The sequence below is a fragment of the Botrytis deweyae genome (assembly GCF_014898535.1).
Source record: "Botrytis deweyae strain B1 chromosome Unknown BDEW_002, whole genome shotgun sequence".
NCBI lineage: Eukaryota > Fungi > Ascomycota > Leotiomycetes > Helotiales > Sclerotiniaceae > Botrytis > Botrytis deweyae.
The window spans coordinates 1253936-1269008 of NW_024066209.1; the positions used below are offsets into that span (position 1 = coordinate 1253936).

Genomic DNA, 15073 nt, shown 5'->3' on the forward strand with positions numbered 1-15073 from the left:
TCGATTGATTTCTGCCCGAAAGAAAAAGGCTGAAATTTGAATGAAATGAAAGTAGTAAGAAAATGCGCAAGTATATCAGGGCATGGTGTCGTTAAATCTATCCTCCTTTTTGTTGCTTGTCCACCGTGTGTATCGATAAAAATGAATTCTTGAACGAAAGTCGAGAATAAATAGGAACGGCCTATAAGTTTAATACAGCGTGTAAGCCAGGGTATAAGAGCAGCCTGGAAAAGTTTCTCGAGGCCATGAAAGGTAATCAGGTCGTTCTGGGTCGCACGCGGTCGTCGCTTTTACCCGATGACCAGGTGAGTCATATTAGTTCTATCAATAACCTGAAGTTCCGCTACCGCTGCCCGCTGCGCTCCCATAATCGTAATAGGCTTGATCGTCCTCATAGGAAGTTGTTTCTCCTCTGTAATAACCTTCCCCTTCATAAGTTGCGTCAGGATTTTCATAATAGCTTGCCTCGTCGTCTGGCCGAGACCCGTGTCTAGATGCATCCTCTTGAGCTCTACCTTTCGAAACAACATGCTTCATAGAGACGGAACCCCATGGAGAGCCGCCGGCATCGGCAGTGTCATAGTATACATCATTTGAGTCAGCTGTGTGATAGGAATGGCCCGCGTGAGCACGATTCTCATCATCTCGGTCTTGACGCTCTTTGTCCGCCTTGGTCTTATCACCTATAAAACATTAGTAAATTGCTGAAGCTTGAGTGATACGGTGATAACTTACGAAATTTCCTCTGCGCTAACCTGTTCTGCACCCTTCTTCGCTCTTCCGGATCTGTGATACCAGACCAATCGTCTTGCTTTGGCTTTGACTTCCCAGAAGAGGAGCTTTTCCCCTTGCCAGATGAAGATCGATGGGAAGAAGACATTTCGGGTTCTGTCTCAGATATTGGCTCGAGATTTGACTCTAACTTGATGATTTGATTGCAGTCAGGGTCCTCAATTATAAGGCAAGGAGCTTCGGATGCTTTTTCCCGTTCGATGGACGTTTCGAGATGCTCTGACTTAAAGGCGTCTGCCCTTTCAATGTTCAGAAATTGGCTGAGTGGACAGAAAATAGAATACTGACATCAACCGCGGAACCTGATACTTTCGTTGAGATATCCTACCACTAGACTTCGAGGATCATATGATCAGAATGACGACCGCTCTGTTTGAATTTGCTTGGAAGATATATGCAGTGCTTGAGACGCGTGAAACGTAGAGCAATGAGTGACGACGTAGATAAGAATGCTATAGCTTGCTTGATATCATAAAAGGATGAATGATAGTGATGATGAGCTGATAGTTTTTTGGTAAAAGAAAACTCCCTACTTTATAGAAACCATACAGCGGCGCAGAGGGCAGATTTGATGATCGCTTTTGGATATCAACAGATATACAAAGATCTCCATAAGCATACTGCAAGAAACAAAGCAGACCAAGAGTGGATGAAACGTCAAGTAGAAGCACTGCCTCCAGACGGATCATAGATATGACCACCACGAAAACGTGACTGACTATAGGTGGATAAGAGTAGGATATGACTGAACGGACTATCGAGAAGGTCCCCGTTCCTCTAAGGCAGCCTCGCCTGAATTGGACTACAACCTGATCCAGTGATTGGACTAAGTGTACATGTGACCTTGTATAGAGAAACTCCTCCAGGTATGGGACGAGATGGGAAATACGAAACGAGATAGGGAGGATGATGAATCTAGGATCATATTGATAGTGGAGCTTCAAATCGATGAGACAATGGCCTTCCGGTGTGGTGGGGGCCATCCATTCTCAGAGGAAGATGGGGAGGAATTGACAGGAATCCTTCTTCGCGGCATTGCCGTTTTCGACCGTTCTAAATCAAAATTCTATGGTTGAGCTTGAATAAACAAAAACTTGCGGTTTTTGTTTTCGCTATGAATGCCGAGAAGAAGAGGATAATTGGAAGTCCACTTGTGGAAATGGTAGCGAGTACCCATTGTTTGTCGAAGATGTTCAGGCAGAGATTCGGTTCCTGCCTGCATAGGCTCGTTTACACTTGGCTAGGCTGAACAAGGGATCAATTTGATGGGAGATCAGGCAGACAAGTCCCATGTAGAAAAAAAAAACTTCATGATCAATAAATAGACTCATCTAGGTACGGTCAGTATATCAAGTACACTTATTTTGTAAATGTACCATCTAGGTATCCTTTCCTGAGGTTAGTAGTCTGAGAATGCCGGCGACACATCACGAATCAGTTCACCGAACTCGTCAAATTTTTCTACTTTCAAAGGACATCATCGTATACAGACCTCAGCTACACTCCTATTCTTTGATGCATTGCGCCGTAAGGACACTTACAATTCTGGTCACTTGTTCTGAGATGAGATGACGCACACATCCATTACCATATCGACTATTTGACTCGGGACCCGTAAATGACTAAACGATGTCGTTGTGGAAATGCTTGTTAGTCTCCAATCTGAGGTGCCACTATTCGCTCAATTGGTATGGAGAACGAGAAAAACATCAGACGAGAACATACCAAAGAGCCTTGCTGTGCCAAAGAGGCACAGATTGGTACACATTTGCCTTCGCTCCTGCGCGAAATGAACGACCTTTTGCTAGATGAGTATGGATGGGATTGGCCAGCTTGAGCTGCCTGGATCGATTTTTATATTGGCTTAGTAACATTGCTTCTTATGGGTTTCAGGCATTCCAAAGATCTCTGACGCGATTCCCGGCCGCTGGGTTAGTCCAATCTAGATTCTAACTAATTGCTGACCTACAATGCGTTCTTTCTAATGATTGCAAGTGGGTTGTGCGTACATAATTTATGGGATAGACTATCGGCGTGGGTTGTGCAAGTAAGACTATCTAGCGAGATAGTAATCTGGAGGAAAGATCCTCCGGCTTTGCAGGAAATTTCCCAGCACAGCCAGGCCCTGGCGTCATCCACAACCATAATATCAACCAATACACCTCCATTTATCGTATACAAAAGAGAAAGCATTCTGAATACTTGAAGCCGGAGGGCAAATTTCACTAAAGATGTGGCATCGGGTACATTTAGCGCAATTGCTACAATGGGAGGAGTACGAGGGAGGGAGCACGAGAAAGCTTACGAGGGCTGCGTCCGGGGAATCATGAAATAAGAAACCATGTATCCCGATCCCGTACAGGAATCGCTAGATTTCCGAGAAATCTTGATCAAGGTTAGCGTACGGAAAAACGTCGAGGGAGATCTGTAGCAATTGAGGTATTTCGGCCAAAGGCAGACGGGAATGGCGTGAACTTGACGTCTACGCCGCGAAACTGTAATCTCACGTGGCCCTAGTGCCGACCTCACCCGTGTAAACCATCAATCGCAGTTCAGGATTTCGAGTTGAAATATAACTTCAATATGTTTGGCTGATCTGCAGCCTTGCGAGTGATATCTTCTAGAAGGCCATGACCTGTGGATGAAGATCCCAGAACTATCACAGCAGAGCCACCTCCTCCTCGTGAATCCATACACAGCCTCTAACATAATCTTACATGAACGACAAGATTGATAATTTACTCAATGTTTATCTGGCTGCACGTTTCTCCTCTCCTCTCCTCTTTGCTCGAACTTCGGCCTGTCTCCTTTCGCCTCCATCAATCTTGTGGCCTCTACGATCTTCCCACAATCCTTCTTTAACGACAATTTTCGCCGCTTGCCCTCCTTTGGAAGGTTGTACATGAGGTCCAATAATAGTGTGTGCTCCTTTGATACGTAAACCCTGAACTGGAACCATCTGCCCAGCGAGACTATCCTCTGCACTGCCTCCTGTGGGTACATTGACCACTATTTTTTGATGTCCCGGTGAGGATGTTGCGGTAGCTGTACTATGTCTCGGGTCTGATGACGGCACTTCAACTACACGCAACTCTGCAATTCCATTTTCGATGTGTTGTAGATCTCCACCAATGCCATATTGCCCTTTTCTAAATTTCTCGCGCCAGCGTAGGAGGTAGCGTCGACTCCGTGGAGGCTCAACGCCCAGCTCTCGTAGTTGATCAGAGGTCAATGTAAACAATGCTTTCCATGAAGGAATTTTCGATGCGTGCTGGCTCAAGTTTCGTCCAATGAGTGTGAGAAACGTTTGAGCATTTGGTACAAATGGTGTGGGACGGGGTACAGGCGGTGCCTTCATGCGATAATGTAGGCTTCGTACTTGATTGCAAGTGGTTGCATCCGTAAAAGGGAGAAGAAATGAGGGAATTGGTCGTAGCTGGTGAGGCTTAAGGATCATGATGGGCAGATTCTATAGAGGAAGTCAATATGGCTATGTTTCGCACAGCAGGACTCATCGTCCAGAAAGTGGAATTAAGGATTCATTGAACGTACAGCAGGAATGATATACCTATATCAAAAAGGATTCCCGCAGGTCAAAGTGTAGATACCGAAGGGAGCATAGATTTTATGTCAACTTATGGCGTCAATGTAAGTCAACTTGCGTGTCAACCGTTAGAAGGCTGTACCTATCTATTTCTGGGAATCCTCCAAACTACCTACCTCGCAATTCGATTTTAACCTTAGCGTTTATTCGAAAAATTGAAGATCATGTGACGTATCCGGAATAAAGTATGCCCGATAGCAGTATGGAGGTGGGGGTGTGGATATTCTCTTATCTGTTATCGCAGTACATGCTCGCTACTATCGGTGCAAACCTCTTACGTTCGTGCAGACGTGACTGCAGTCAGTCAACCACTACAGTCACATAAACTGAAATTTCGAATTCATCCATCTGCCATTCATCTTTCATCATCCAACAGTCTGTCAGAACAACAAAACATCCATCGTTGGCAATCCATTGAACACACCTATCTTTAAACCTGTTGAACGCGGTAAAAGTAGACTTTCTCATATGTACAAGGAAGCCTATGTGCGGCCTAGAAGTGTACAGGTCGTTTAGTGTCGAAAAGCCTGATTCAGAAGTTTGATATAATGGCCCCAGTCAAACCTGAGCGGAGAAAGGGTTTCGCAATCACTCCTGGTGACTCTATCTTTGCACAGGAGTCACAAAGAACGAATGATGCAAAAGATAACGATCCTCTTGAGAAGGCTCCGTATGTCTTTGTTACCGAAAGTACGGATGCATTGATCAGTTATCTTACCACAGATCAGGTAACTGTTATGGTTTATTATTTGTGTTTCATGGATTACATTCGAACTTCTTGGCAGCAGAACTTTGAAGCTTCTCGTAACTTTTAGAAGTACTAACTCCATACTATAGAACACGCCAGAAGAACCCCTACGAAAGCGTCAAAAACTAACAACAGGATCGAAATTAGAATCATCGAACGATGGTGTTTTCCAGGATTACATCACAGTCAAACAAGCTTCGCTGATAGTCAGATGTCTTCGATCAAAGTTGTCGTTAGACTTCACCACCTTGAATAGGCAAAAGATTCGTTTTACTAGCCACTGGGGCCGCCATGGTAGCAACCCCGAGCCATCTAATATCATTCTTCGAGATGATAATCATAACTCCTTGCTTGCCATACCATTATCACTTGAAAAAAATACGTCGATGAGCATTCAAAATTCCTTCGATGACGTACTCATTTGTCTGATGGTTGATCGAGACTCCAAAAAGCGTGCCCAACAATCAAGTAAGTTGTGGACAGAGGCCGGAATAAGTGTGTACAAAATGGGTGACTCAGATTATATTCGAATTGATTTTACTATTAAATGGGAGGTTACAACTAATCGAAAATCGATCCAGCCTAAAAAGACGGATGCTCTGTTGAAGGTATTAAACACTTACTTTCCCAATCCAAATAGCACAAGCTTGGAACCGCTCTCTGCGCAGGACTTTTATCAATCTGCACACTCTCCAGATCCGGTTGATGAAACAGCTGCCTCGATCGAAACACCGGGATTAGAATCAACCCTCTATCCGTTCCAAAAGCGGGCCGTTCAATGGATGCTTCGTAGGGAAGGTTCTGAGTGGTCTCGCGCTGCTGGATGTATTGAGACAACTCAGTCCGAGGCAATAGGCCGAATACCGCCTTCTTTCTTCGCCGCAACAGACGTACAAGGGCGTTCTTGCTATGTTAGTCATTTATTCGCAATAGTCACCTTTGATCTTGCTCCATTCTTTTGGATGGACCAAGATATCAAAGGCGGCATTCTCGCAGAAGAGATGGGCCTGGGTAAGACTGTAGAAATGATTGCCCTGATGACACTTCACACCCGTCCTGATCAAGACCCGTCGGTTATCGATTCCTTTTCTGGAGAGACTTTGCAGACAACACATGCCACTCTGATAATATCACCGCCTTCGATTTCAAGTAAGTTCTGAATCAATACCGGGTGCCGATAATATTATTTATTGATTATATATAGAACAATGGATTGGTGAGATAAAGACCCATGCGCCAAATCTCAAGGTTACGTATTATGAAGGTATCAAGAGCCGGACACTTCAATATGAAACCACAATGAAAGATTTTGCCACCTCTGATATAGTAATCACCACGTACTCTATACTTGCATCAGAGATACATTTCACCAGTCTCAATCCGGAGAGGACGACGCTGCGCAGCGAGTCAAAATATCAGAGGCCCAAATCACCTTTAATGAAGTTTTCTTGGTGGCGTGTATGTCTCGATGAAGCGCAAATGGTTGAAAGTGGTGTTAGTAAAGCCGCAACCGTCGCAAGGATGATACCTCGAATTAATGCCTGGGCGATCACAGGCACTCCAGTATGTATTTTTATATCTTCTTATCTATTTAAATGTGGAACTTATCTGGATCACTGTCCGAAGTTCATTGTTCGGAGTATTTTTTGGGTTTCAAGCCCTATGAGACATTCATTGCATTTTGTTTGGGAGGCAATGTGGGACTTGCTTGATACTTGTATAGATACTGCCTTTCCAGTGGACTCAATGTATCTAACTGGTTCTGCATATGGAAGAGCTCTTTAATCATGAAGAGATAATGAAGAGTTGTAGTGGAGACTGGAGCACTTTTTATTTATCGACGGAGCTGAAATATATTGACTGCAATTTAGGTTAGGAAAAACATCAATGACTTACTAGGATTACTCATTTTCTTGAAATATGAGCTCTTAGTCTCGGTGTGGCGATCGCTTATATACTCCAAGCAAGATTTCCACAAGCTTTTCGAGGCTATCAGTTTGCGTCACTCAAAGCAAAGTGTTCGCGGAGAGCTTATCTTACCCAAACAACACCGCTTCGTAATTACTATTTCTTTCAACCCAATTGAAGAGCAGTTTTACCAAGAAATGTTTGGCAAGATGTGTGAAGAATCTGGACTGGACACCGAGGGCGAGCCTCTCATGGATGGCTGGGATCCAAAAGACTATGCTGAGGTTATGAGACGATGGCTTGTACGATTGAGGCAGGCCACTAATGCACTTCCTCCCAAACGAGCCACAAAGCGAAAGAAAATCGGAGATGAACCAATGGTTCAAACTGCGAGTAAGTCGGATCTCATACAACGGGGTACTCCATGGCAAAGACTAATATCATGATCAGGTAAGGCTCTTGAACTCATGTTTTCGCAAACAGATGTTGCTATTAGAGCAAATTCTCGATCACTTCTTCTTTCTCAATTAAAGAGGGGCCAATTATACGAAGACTCCCCTCGCGTTCAAGAGGCTCTGGATATCTGGAAAGAATGCGTCAAGCTCTCCTCCACGTTTGTAAATCAAGCTCGGGATGAATTATCCACCGAGATATCGTCGGAGAACGCGAGACTGGCATTTCATTCAGACAGTAGTTCAGATGCGATGATAGCAGAAACTCAAAAAACAATTGCTCAGAGCAAAATCCAGAGCATTGAAGGCATTGGTGAGAAATGTCTTGAAGGACAAGATGGGTGAGGACCTCTTTCATCGCCCTTGGAATGCTCTAACACGCCCTCATACAGATCAGATCCTGCTTCACGCGTTGTGATGAGTCGAGCACGATTGAGAGCCGCCTTGGAGCTTCATCACATGGGTTTATTCTTCCTATCAAATGCTTACTTCCAGATAAAGTCAAACGAGGAAATGACAGCAGTTAATTCCGCCGAGTTTGAAAACCTCGATATGCTCGAGAGACAGGGTTACGAAGAGGCTAAGGAGTTACGGCGTGAAATACTACAAGATGTACGTTCTGTATTGCACTAGCACACATTTACACTGCTATGAAATATAGTTCTAACTATTTCACGATTTTGATTCCTTGATTCATTGCAAAGAATTGATTGCACAATTCAGATCGGATGCTTGTCGTCCCACATCCTGAAGATATCTGGGCTAACACATTATAGGCCTTCAAGAGGACAGATAACATGATGACCGCAATTAGAAAAGATACAGAATCTAGTGCAGCTGTTCACTTGCCTCAGTTCGTGCCTAGTACTCTCAGAGGGGGTCCCGAAAGCCGCCGGATTATGGAAGAGTAAGCTGTGGATATTTATATCTCGATTCAGTTTATATTTTCAGATACATTTTCTCATATCATTACCCGTTGTACCTACATAACTAACTATCAATGACTAGATTCGAAAAGCTTGGAACTAGTTTGGATAGACAAGCATATCAAATTAACGAATGGCGAAACCACCTCATCAAGATCTTGTTGAGTCCATTAGTCGACAACGATGACGAAGGCATTGCCATCAATGGGGATGAGTATGAGAATTCGATAAAAGTACAGGAAGAAGTCGTGGTATATGTGCAAGCATTGCGGACAATGATTGCCGATCGACAGGCCTCGTTGTCCGGCGTGCAAAATTTTCTAGTCAATGAAGAAGCCAAAACCGCTTTCCGGGAGGCAAAACATGGCAAAGGTCCCTTTCCAGAAAAGCTACTCGTGCTATTTGACATAAGAGGCCTGTTTCTGCATAAGGGCGTCAGTGTGAGAGGGACTTTATCAGAACTCCAGACGCTAATATCCAAGCTCAAGGCAAATCATTCCCAAAATGAACTCTCGATCGTCGAAGGTCAACTGAAATTGACCCACAACTATCTCAGAGATCAAACAAAAGCAACCGCGAATCTAGAGAAGGAAATCGGGCAGTTCACAAAGTGCATGAATCTTCGAGTAGAGTACTACAAACAATTACAAGCAATTTCAAATCAGGTGGCCCCATATACAGGCCCCAGTGATGATGGTGTCAATCAGTCTTTTCTACGAAAAGAACATGCACTCACTCAAACCATAGCTTCGCTGAGAGCCAAGAGAAGATATCTAGTCCATTTGAAAGAGGAGGTCGAAAATCCCAAAGATAAGCGAACGTGTGTCGTTTGCAGAGATGAATTCGAGCTTGGAGTTTTGACCGTTTGCGGTCATCAATACTGTTCCGATTGCGCCAGGGAATGGTGGAAATGTAAGAATGCAATCACCTCCAAGTGCCGCATACACGTTACTGACCTATTGAAGTATCTCATAGATGCCCCATCTGTAAAGAGATGCTGATTTATGAAGAGCTTCACAATATTAGCTACAAGCCACATGAGCCGACATTGACCGCCGAAACTGACGGCATTCGAGAACCGTTGAAGGAACGATCAGTCAACTCGAACTCCCCTCAAAAATCTGCGATCTATTCAGATGTCAGCAAAGCTACTCTCTCCGCCATCAAAAGCATTGAGTTACAAGACAACAACTCATTTGGCACCAAAATTGATACTCTTGGTATGTAAATTCTGATCTCACTGAATAAATACCACTAACAGTCTTCAAAAAGCCCGTCACATTCTTTACCTTAGAGAAACAGATCCTGGCGCGAAGTCAATCGTATTTTCTCAGTTTACCGAGTTCCTGCCGGTTTTAGCTAGCGCATTTGATGCATTTCGCATTGGTCACTCATCCATTGATAGACCTAACGGGGTTGAGAAATTCAAAAATGATCCTGGCATAGAAGTCTTCCTCTTACATTCTCGAGCACATAGTGCTGGGTTGACTTTAGTTAATGCTAGTAATATATTCTTTTGCGAACCGTTATTAAACACGGCAATCGCACTCCAAGGGGAGTCTAGAGTTCATAGAATAGGACAAAAGTTTGAGACCAATATTTGGGTGATGGTTATGGGCAACACTGTTGATCAGTCAATCTATGAGTTATCTGTTAAGAGAAGATTGAAGCACCTAGGCCATGCAACCATATCAAAAAAGGGCAAAGGGAGAGCGGTTTCTGATGAGGAATTAGTAGCACAGGCTCTGGAAGAGGCCAATAGCCTAGAGATGCAGCAATCAGTGCCCGGGAATCTTCTTTCCAAGGGGCATGATGGTGAAGCCATTTCGGAAAACGATATCTGGACCTGCTTATTTGGTGGGAGAACGAAGCGTAGAACAGTAGATCTTATTGGTGGTGGTCCTACTGATGTTTTGGTGAATGTAGAAAAATCCAATGGGGCTAGTACGATAGATCGTCCGATAGCGGATGATGCATAGCTAGGCAGAAAGAGTATCTATTATGATACGGTATACACTGTGGTGGAGAATTCTTGACATGAATTGGAGATGAATTGTTAAGACCAAGTTTAGTGGCATGCTTTGAGCTACAGCACACATTCGTGTATTAGCCACAAGATTCGTTGCAAGGAAATAGCTATAAGTAGCTTGCATTGTTCTCGGTCATTGAGTCGCTAGTAAAGGAGTATCGCGAATAACCACTTAATCTGTCGGTGCGAAGGGTCAAAGGAGCTGGAAAGATTGAAATTAGACAGTTCAATAATTCTAAGAATATTTTGTTGCAAGTCATATTACTTACTCTATCCCACAAGAACCGTTTCACGTAACTCCTAAATATAAAATGAGAAGTTGAGACACTCCTTATTGCCAAAGTGTTGAACAATACTGGAGATGCAAAGACCTCGTTACTCATATTAAAGTAAACCTCAATTGAGATGAGAGAAGACTCCTCTAAATCAAACGCTGCATTGTTACTCCGCCCCTCGATCTGTAATGAAAGTATGTCCCAAGCTTTCATACACCAAATCTCTCTCTATATTCCCCCAAAGTCTTCAGGGAAATGTTACTTCCTCCGCAAACCACAATCACCACATTCTTTCCCTCCATGCTTTCCCCATCTTCCTCTAATATCTTTTTCAGCATGCCATTGATAGCCACTGCTACACTGACACCGCAGGCACTCTCAACCAACTGCGTCAAAATTAGTAAATGGAACTAAGAAATTCATGAATTAATGAAACTTACAATTCTTTCCTCATCCGCCATCCACACCATACCACTCACGCTCTCCGCATCCCCCAAAACTACACTCCTCACATTCTTTCTATACTTCAGTCCCCACTCCAGAGACTTCGCCGCTACTTGTGTCGCACCCAGCGACGTAGCAATACTATCGATACCATCTAACCTGACCAATTCTTCCCTCTTCATCGCCGCATGGAAACTCGCCGTTCCCGTCGTCTCCACTCCTATAACCTTCGTTTCACTGTGCGATCCCAATCTTCCACTATCCTCTAATCCCTTCATGATGCCATTAAATAATCCTCCTCCCCCAATGCTGCAGATCACCGCATCCAAACTGTGGATGCCTAGTCCACGAACCTCCTCTTCAATCTCAGTGATCACACTACTGTGTCCATCCCAGATATCGGGGTGATCAAATGGTGGTACATATACACCATTAGCATCGTTGGCTAATAGTTCTTCGCGTAGATATCTATCAGCTTCGCTCCAGTGGTTTCCGGTCTGGATAACTTCGGCTTTTAGTAGTTTTATCTTGGAGATCATGTGTGAGGATGTGGTTATGGGAACGACGATGGTACAGGGACGGTTGAGAGAGAATGCTGCGTGGGCGCAGGCGAGGCCGGCGTTGCCGCCTGAGGAACAGTAGAAGTGGACGGGGGTGTGGGGATTGGGAGGAAGGGAACGGATGAGGAGATTCCCTATGCCGCGGGATTTGAAGGAGCCAGATGGTTCTGAACTATGTTAGTTATTTCGATGGATGAGATTGAGATTCCATGGAATAGACCAGAGAAGATGAACTGTGAAAGGAGAAACATGGTAATAAAGAAGAAGAAAGGAGATGATCAGGACATGTCGCAAAGACGAAAGATGAGCTGCGCAACATTCGACAATGGAAACAAAGTCAACGAATACATACGTAAATTCTCAAGTTTAAGCCACACATTGCTATCCCCGTATCAGTTTATGCTTCCAACAAAAGCCGAAAACATTCTAGAAACTCACCATCCAGCATGTCTTGACAAAGCAGCCGATCTAACCAATGGAGTTTTAATCCAAGGTTTTGATATATGTCCCTCTCCCATTCCATTTGTGATCGGAGTTGTTGAACCCATTTTGTATGATACGGTATATATTTCTGTATTCGAATTGTATCTGGAAACTCTTTTTGAACGAATATGTTGGTAGAAGAACTATCTTATCACCTCCAATCTCAAATGTTCCAACCAAATATTTGTTTGAAGCAAGAGTGCATTCGCAAACCTTAAGTACTCACATCGTAAGATCTTATCCATGCTAGCTCATTCCTCTCGCATCCAACCCAATCCATTTCCACGCAAACCCACGAAAAATCCATCCACCTCGAAGCATCCGCAGAAGCAAGCACGGATATCGCAAAGAATGGAACATATTTCCTATGTCGGAAGTTTCGTATCAATATCGGGAACTTTCGCTCCCAGCACCAACATGTAGAGCTAAAGGCGTATGTGTGTGTGCATGCATGCATGATAACCCGACACACCAACCCAAGCATTCGATAACACCCTCCGTACTGAAACAAACCAGGATCCCTATGGCTTCTTGCGCATGCCTTCCATTCGGCACTGCACACTTTCCAGCCTACTAAAGGGGAATCCGACGATAAGCGGGGATGCGCTATCTCGCTAAAACAAGTTATAGGGTAATGGACTTTTCTCAGAAAGATACACGTGGATACTTATAGGGTAATCCAAGGGAAGCTATAGGGTAATCATGATACGCGCACGAAGTTATAGGGTAATTGGAATGATAAGGGAAGCTCGGGACGGCATGCGATTTAAAGTAATAGGGTAATGTGGAGATACTTATAGGGTAATGGCTTTATGCATAGCGCAGGTGTCGCAAATGCGGGGTGAGCTATTGTCGAGCTATTGTCCTTTTGGTTTGGCGATCGAATATTTTATATTGATGATGTATGTGACGAGCGAGGGATTTTGACTTGTTTGGGTGATTGGGAGTGAGATTTTCTAGACAGTGGAACCGACTATCCATGGGTTTGGAAATTTGAGTTTATCTTCTTGTCGCCTGTGGTGATGTTAGGGACGAGTCAGGAAAGTGGAAAGGAACACGATGATTTTGTTTGGAAGGGCCCCAAAAATGTCACTATTGGCATGTGGTACGGTGAATGAATCGCTCACGTCGTGTGATGGAATATCGAAATGATCATCAGAAGTTGATGTGTTCACCACGAGACAATTGTATATTCATGCGAGCTTCATTCAACAGAAGGGAGCAACTTGGTATATGCTCGTCCAAGCAACAACGCAAGGGAAAACGAAGTAAACATACGCTCATGCTCTTCACCTCAACGCCATTCCATAACCAATCATTTATGTCGTTCCATGCTCATCACTCTATCCCTTCATCTCCTTGAATGAACCCTTCCTCCAATCCCAATAATTCTTTCGAATCTTATCATACTTATCACCAAGTAATTCGAGCGCTTTGTCGGCCTTCTCCCATTCTCCCTTCTCTGCCCAGACATCCGCCAGAAAGTCCAATGCATGACTACTCCTTATATCTTCCCCTTTTCCATCTGCATCTCCAAGCTTAACAAAGTCCCCCGCAAACTCCTCCAAACTTTCACTCTTCACACCCCCCTTCCTCAAAACCCCCCTCAAATAATTCCAAGAACTCTGATTCTGCGGTGCTTCATATGTCGCCGATTTCGCATATTCGATTTCTCTATCCACTATCTCCTTTGGAATCTTGCCATCAAATTCATTTGCTTTCAATCCCTTGGTCGAATATTTTGGGTCCGAGAAAACTAGGAAAAATCGATATGACCAAGCACTATTATTTCGTACATCTCTCCTTATCAGATCCTCTACACTCTTTAGTTCCGCCTCGTTAAACATATCCAATTTCAAAACCAAATATTGTCTATAACTCCAAACATGATAATTTTTGGCATCTTCGTCGAACATCTGTGTCAGAAAATCTCGTTCCGAATCCGCAAGCACATTGAGCGACGAAGGAGAGGATGAAATTGAGGGGTAGAGGTGATCGATGAGAAGTTGTCGATGGTGCCAAATCTGATAATTTTTCTGATTTTCCAGCGCAATTTGGTTTACAAATGCGAGTTCGTCGGCTACGGAGGAAGATAGTGCAAAGAGGGTTGTAGCACGGTAAAGCCAGACTGTATAATGAGCTGCGTTAAGGGTAATGATGTGTTCGGTGAGTTCGAGAACGCGAGGTGAGTATTCTTTGCTTGCCATTACAGCCCGCAGGTATCCCATTGCTAAACATATCATGAGTCTTGTAGAGAGAATGAAGGGTAGCAATCTTACCCTCTGCGTATTCATCCGTGTATGCAATTTGTGCTAAAGCGCCTTCACCATCATCTTGTGCTATTGGTACCACATCATCCCAGATAGGATCTTTCTCGTATATTCCCATTCTGCCGCTTTAGTATTGCAGATATATTGCCAATACCCTCGGTCCTATGTCGTTATTCTGTCGTGGTCTTACGGCTCTCCGAATGAAATATCTCTCTTCCGCAAGCACTTGTGCTAATGTGCTTCCTACTTTGAGAATCCGCTTGCGCAAACTTCGCAATGCTTAGATTTGCAAAGCTATTGACCAAATTAAATTCGAGTATCTCCGTATATCAGTATATGAGTATCCTATGAGTCTTCGCGAGCTCTGCTTTCGTGAGGGTCACGGTGAAAGGCGTGGACTGGGAGGTCAAATTAAGAGACGCTTGAAAAGGTCAATGTGATTTAAAAACCTGTGCAGACCCGGAGAATGAGAGCTTGAAATGCTAGAGGCTAGATTTGGGTCAAGGAAGTCTTGATCTCACAATGTGCTCTTTGTTACAAGGTCGAAAACGAAGACTCAATTGCTCATCTGAAAGGCTTCAA

The 15073-nt window shown here is 43.9% G+C and overlaps 5 protein-coding genes across 5 annotated transcripts; 1 reads left to right on the forward strand and 4 right to left on the reverse strand.

Moving 5' to 3' along the window:
• Positions 1 to 324: 324 nt before the first annotated feature.
• EAE98_001064 (uncharacterized protein) lies at positions 325 to 880 on the reverse strand (the record flags this gene model as incomplete). The annotated part of the gene is made up of 2 exons (XM_038948681.1): positions 325 to 683; positions 736 to 880. The coding sequence occupies 2 exons, from the start codon at positions 878 to 880 to the stop codon at positions 325 to 327; spliced, it is 504 nt and encodes a 167-aa protein (XP_038814947.1).
• A 2661-nt stretch (positions 881 to 3541) lies between these two features.
• Positions 3542 to 4492, reverse strand: EAE98_001065 (uncharacterized protein; the record flags this gene model as incomplete). Its single annotated transcript, XM_038948682.1, has 2 exons — positions 4345 to 4492; positions 3542 to 4261 (listed from the first exon to the last, which is right to left on the reverse strand). Exon 2 carries the CDS (start codon positions 4247 to 4249, stop codon positions 3542 to 3544), a length of 708 nt encoding a protein of 235 aa, XP_038814948.1. The 5' UTR covers positions 4250 to 4261; positions 4345 to 4492.
• A 452-nt stretch (positions 4493 to 4944) lies between these two features.
• Positions 4945 to 10409, forward strand: EAE98_001066 (uncharacterized protein; the record flags this gene model as incomplete). The annotated part of the gene is made up of 10 exons (XM_038948683.1): positions 4945 to 5124; positions 5234 to 6293; positions 6349 to 6707; positions 7016 to 7445; positions 7503 to 7845; positions 7897 to 8116; positions 8281 to 8411; positions 8513 to 9342; positions 9396 to 9650; positions 9703 to 10409. The coding sequence occupies 10 exons, from the start codon at positions 4945 to 4947 to the stop codon at positions 10407 to 10409; spliced, it is 4515 nt and encodes a 1504-aa protein (XP_038814949.1).
• A 534-nt stretch (positions 10410 to 10943) lies between these two features.
• On the reverse strand, positions 10944 to 12286 carry EAE98_001067 (uncharacterized protein; the record flags this gene model as incomplete). Its single annotated transcript, XM_038948684.1, has 4 exons — positions 10944 to 11120; positions 11175 to 11905; positions 12091 to 12119; positions 12177 to 12286. The coding sequence occupies 4 exons, from the start codon at positions 12284 to 12286 to the stop codon at positions 10944 to 10946; spliced, it is 1047 nt and encodes a 348-aa protein (XP_038814950.1).
• A 743-nt stretch (positions 12287 to 13029) lies between these two features.
• On the reverse strand, positions 13030 to 15019 carry EAE98_001068 (uncharacterized protein). Its single transcript, XM_038948685.1, has 2 exons — positions 14501 to 15019; positions 13030 to 14451 (listed from the first exon to the last, which is right to left on the reverse strand). The coding sequence occupies exons 1-2, from the start codon at positions 14607 to 14609 to the stop codon at positions 13565 to 13567; spliced, it is 996 nt and encodes a 331-aa protein (XP_038814951.1). The 5' UTR covers positions 14610 to 15019; the 3' UTR covers positions 13030 to 13564.
• Positions 15020 to 15073: the final 54 nt, after the last annotated feature.

Coding starts and splice junctions, on each gene's coding strand:
- EAE98_001068 (XM_038948685.1), bottom strand. CDS start 14,609: ATGGGAATATACGAGAAAGATCCTATCTGGGATGATGTGGTACCAATA. Junction 14,452..14,500: donor CACGGATGAATACGCAGAGG/GTAAGATTGCTA, acceptor TGATATGTTTAG/CAATGGGATACCTGCGGGCT.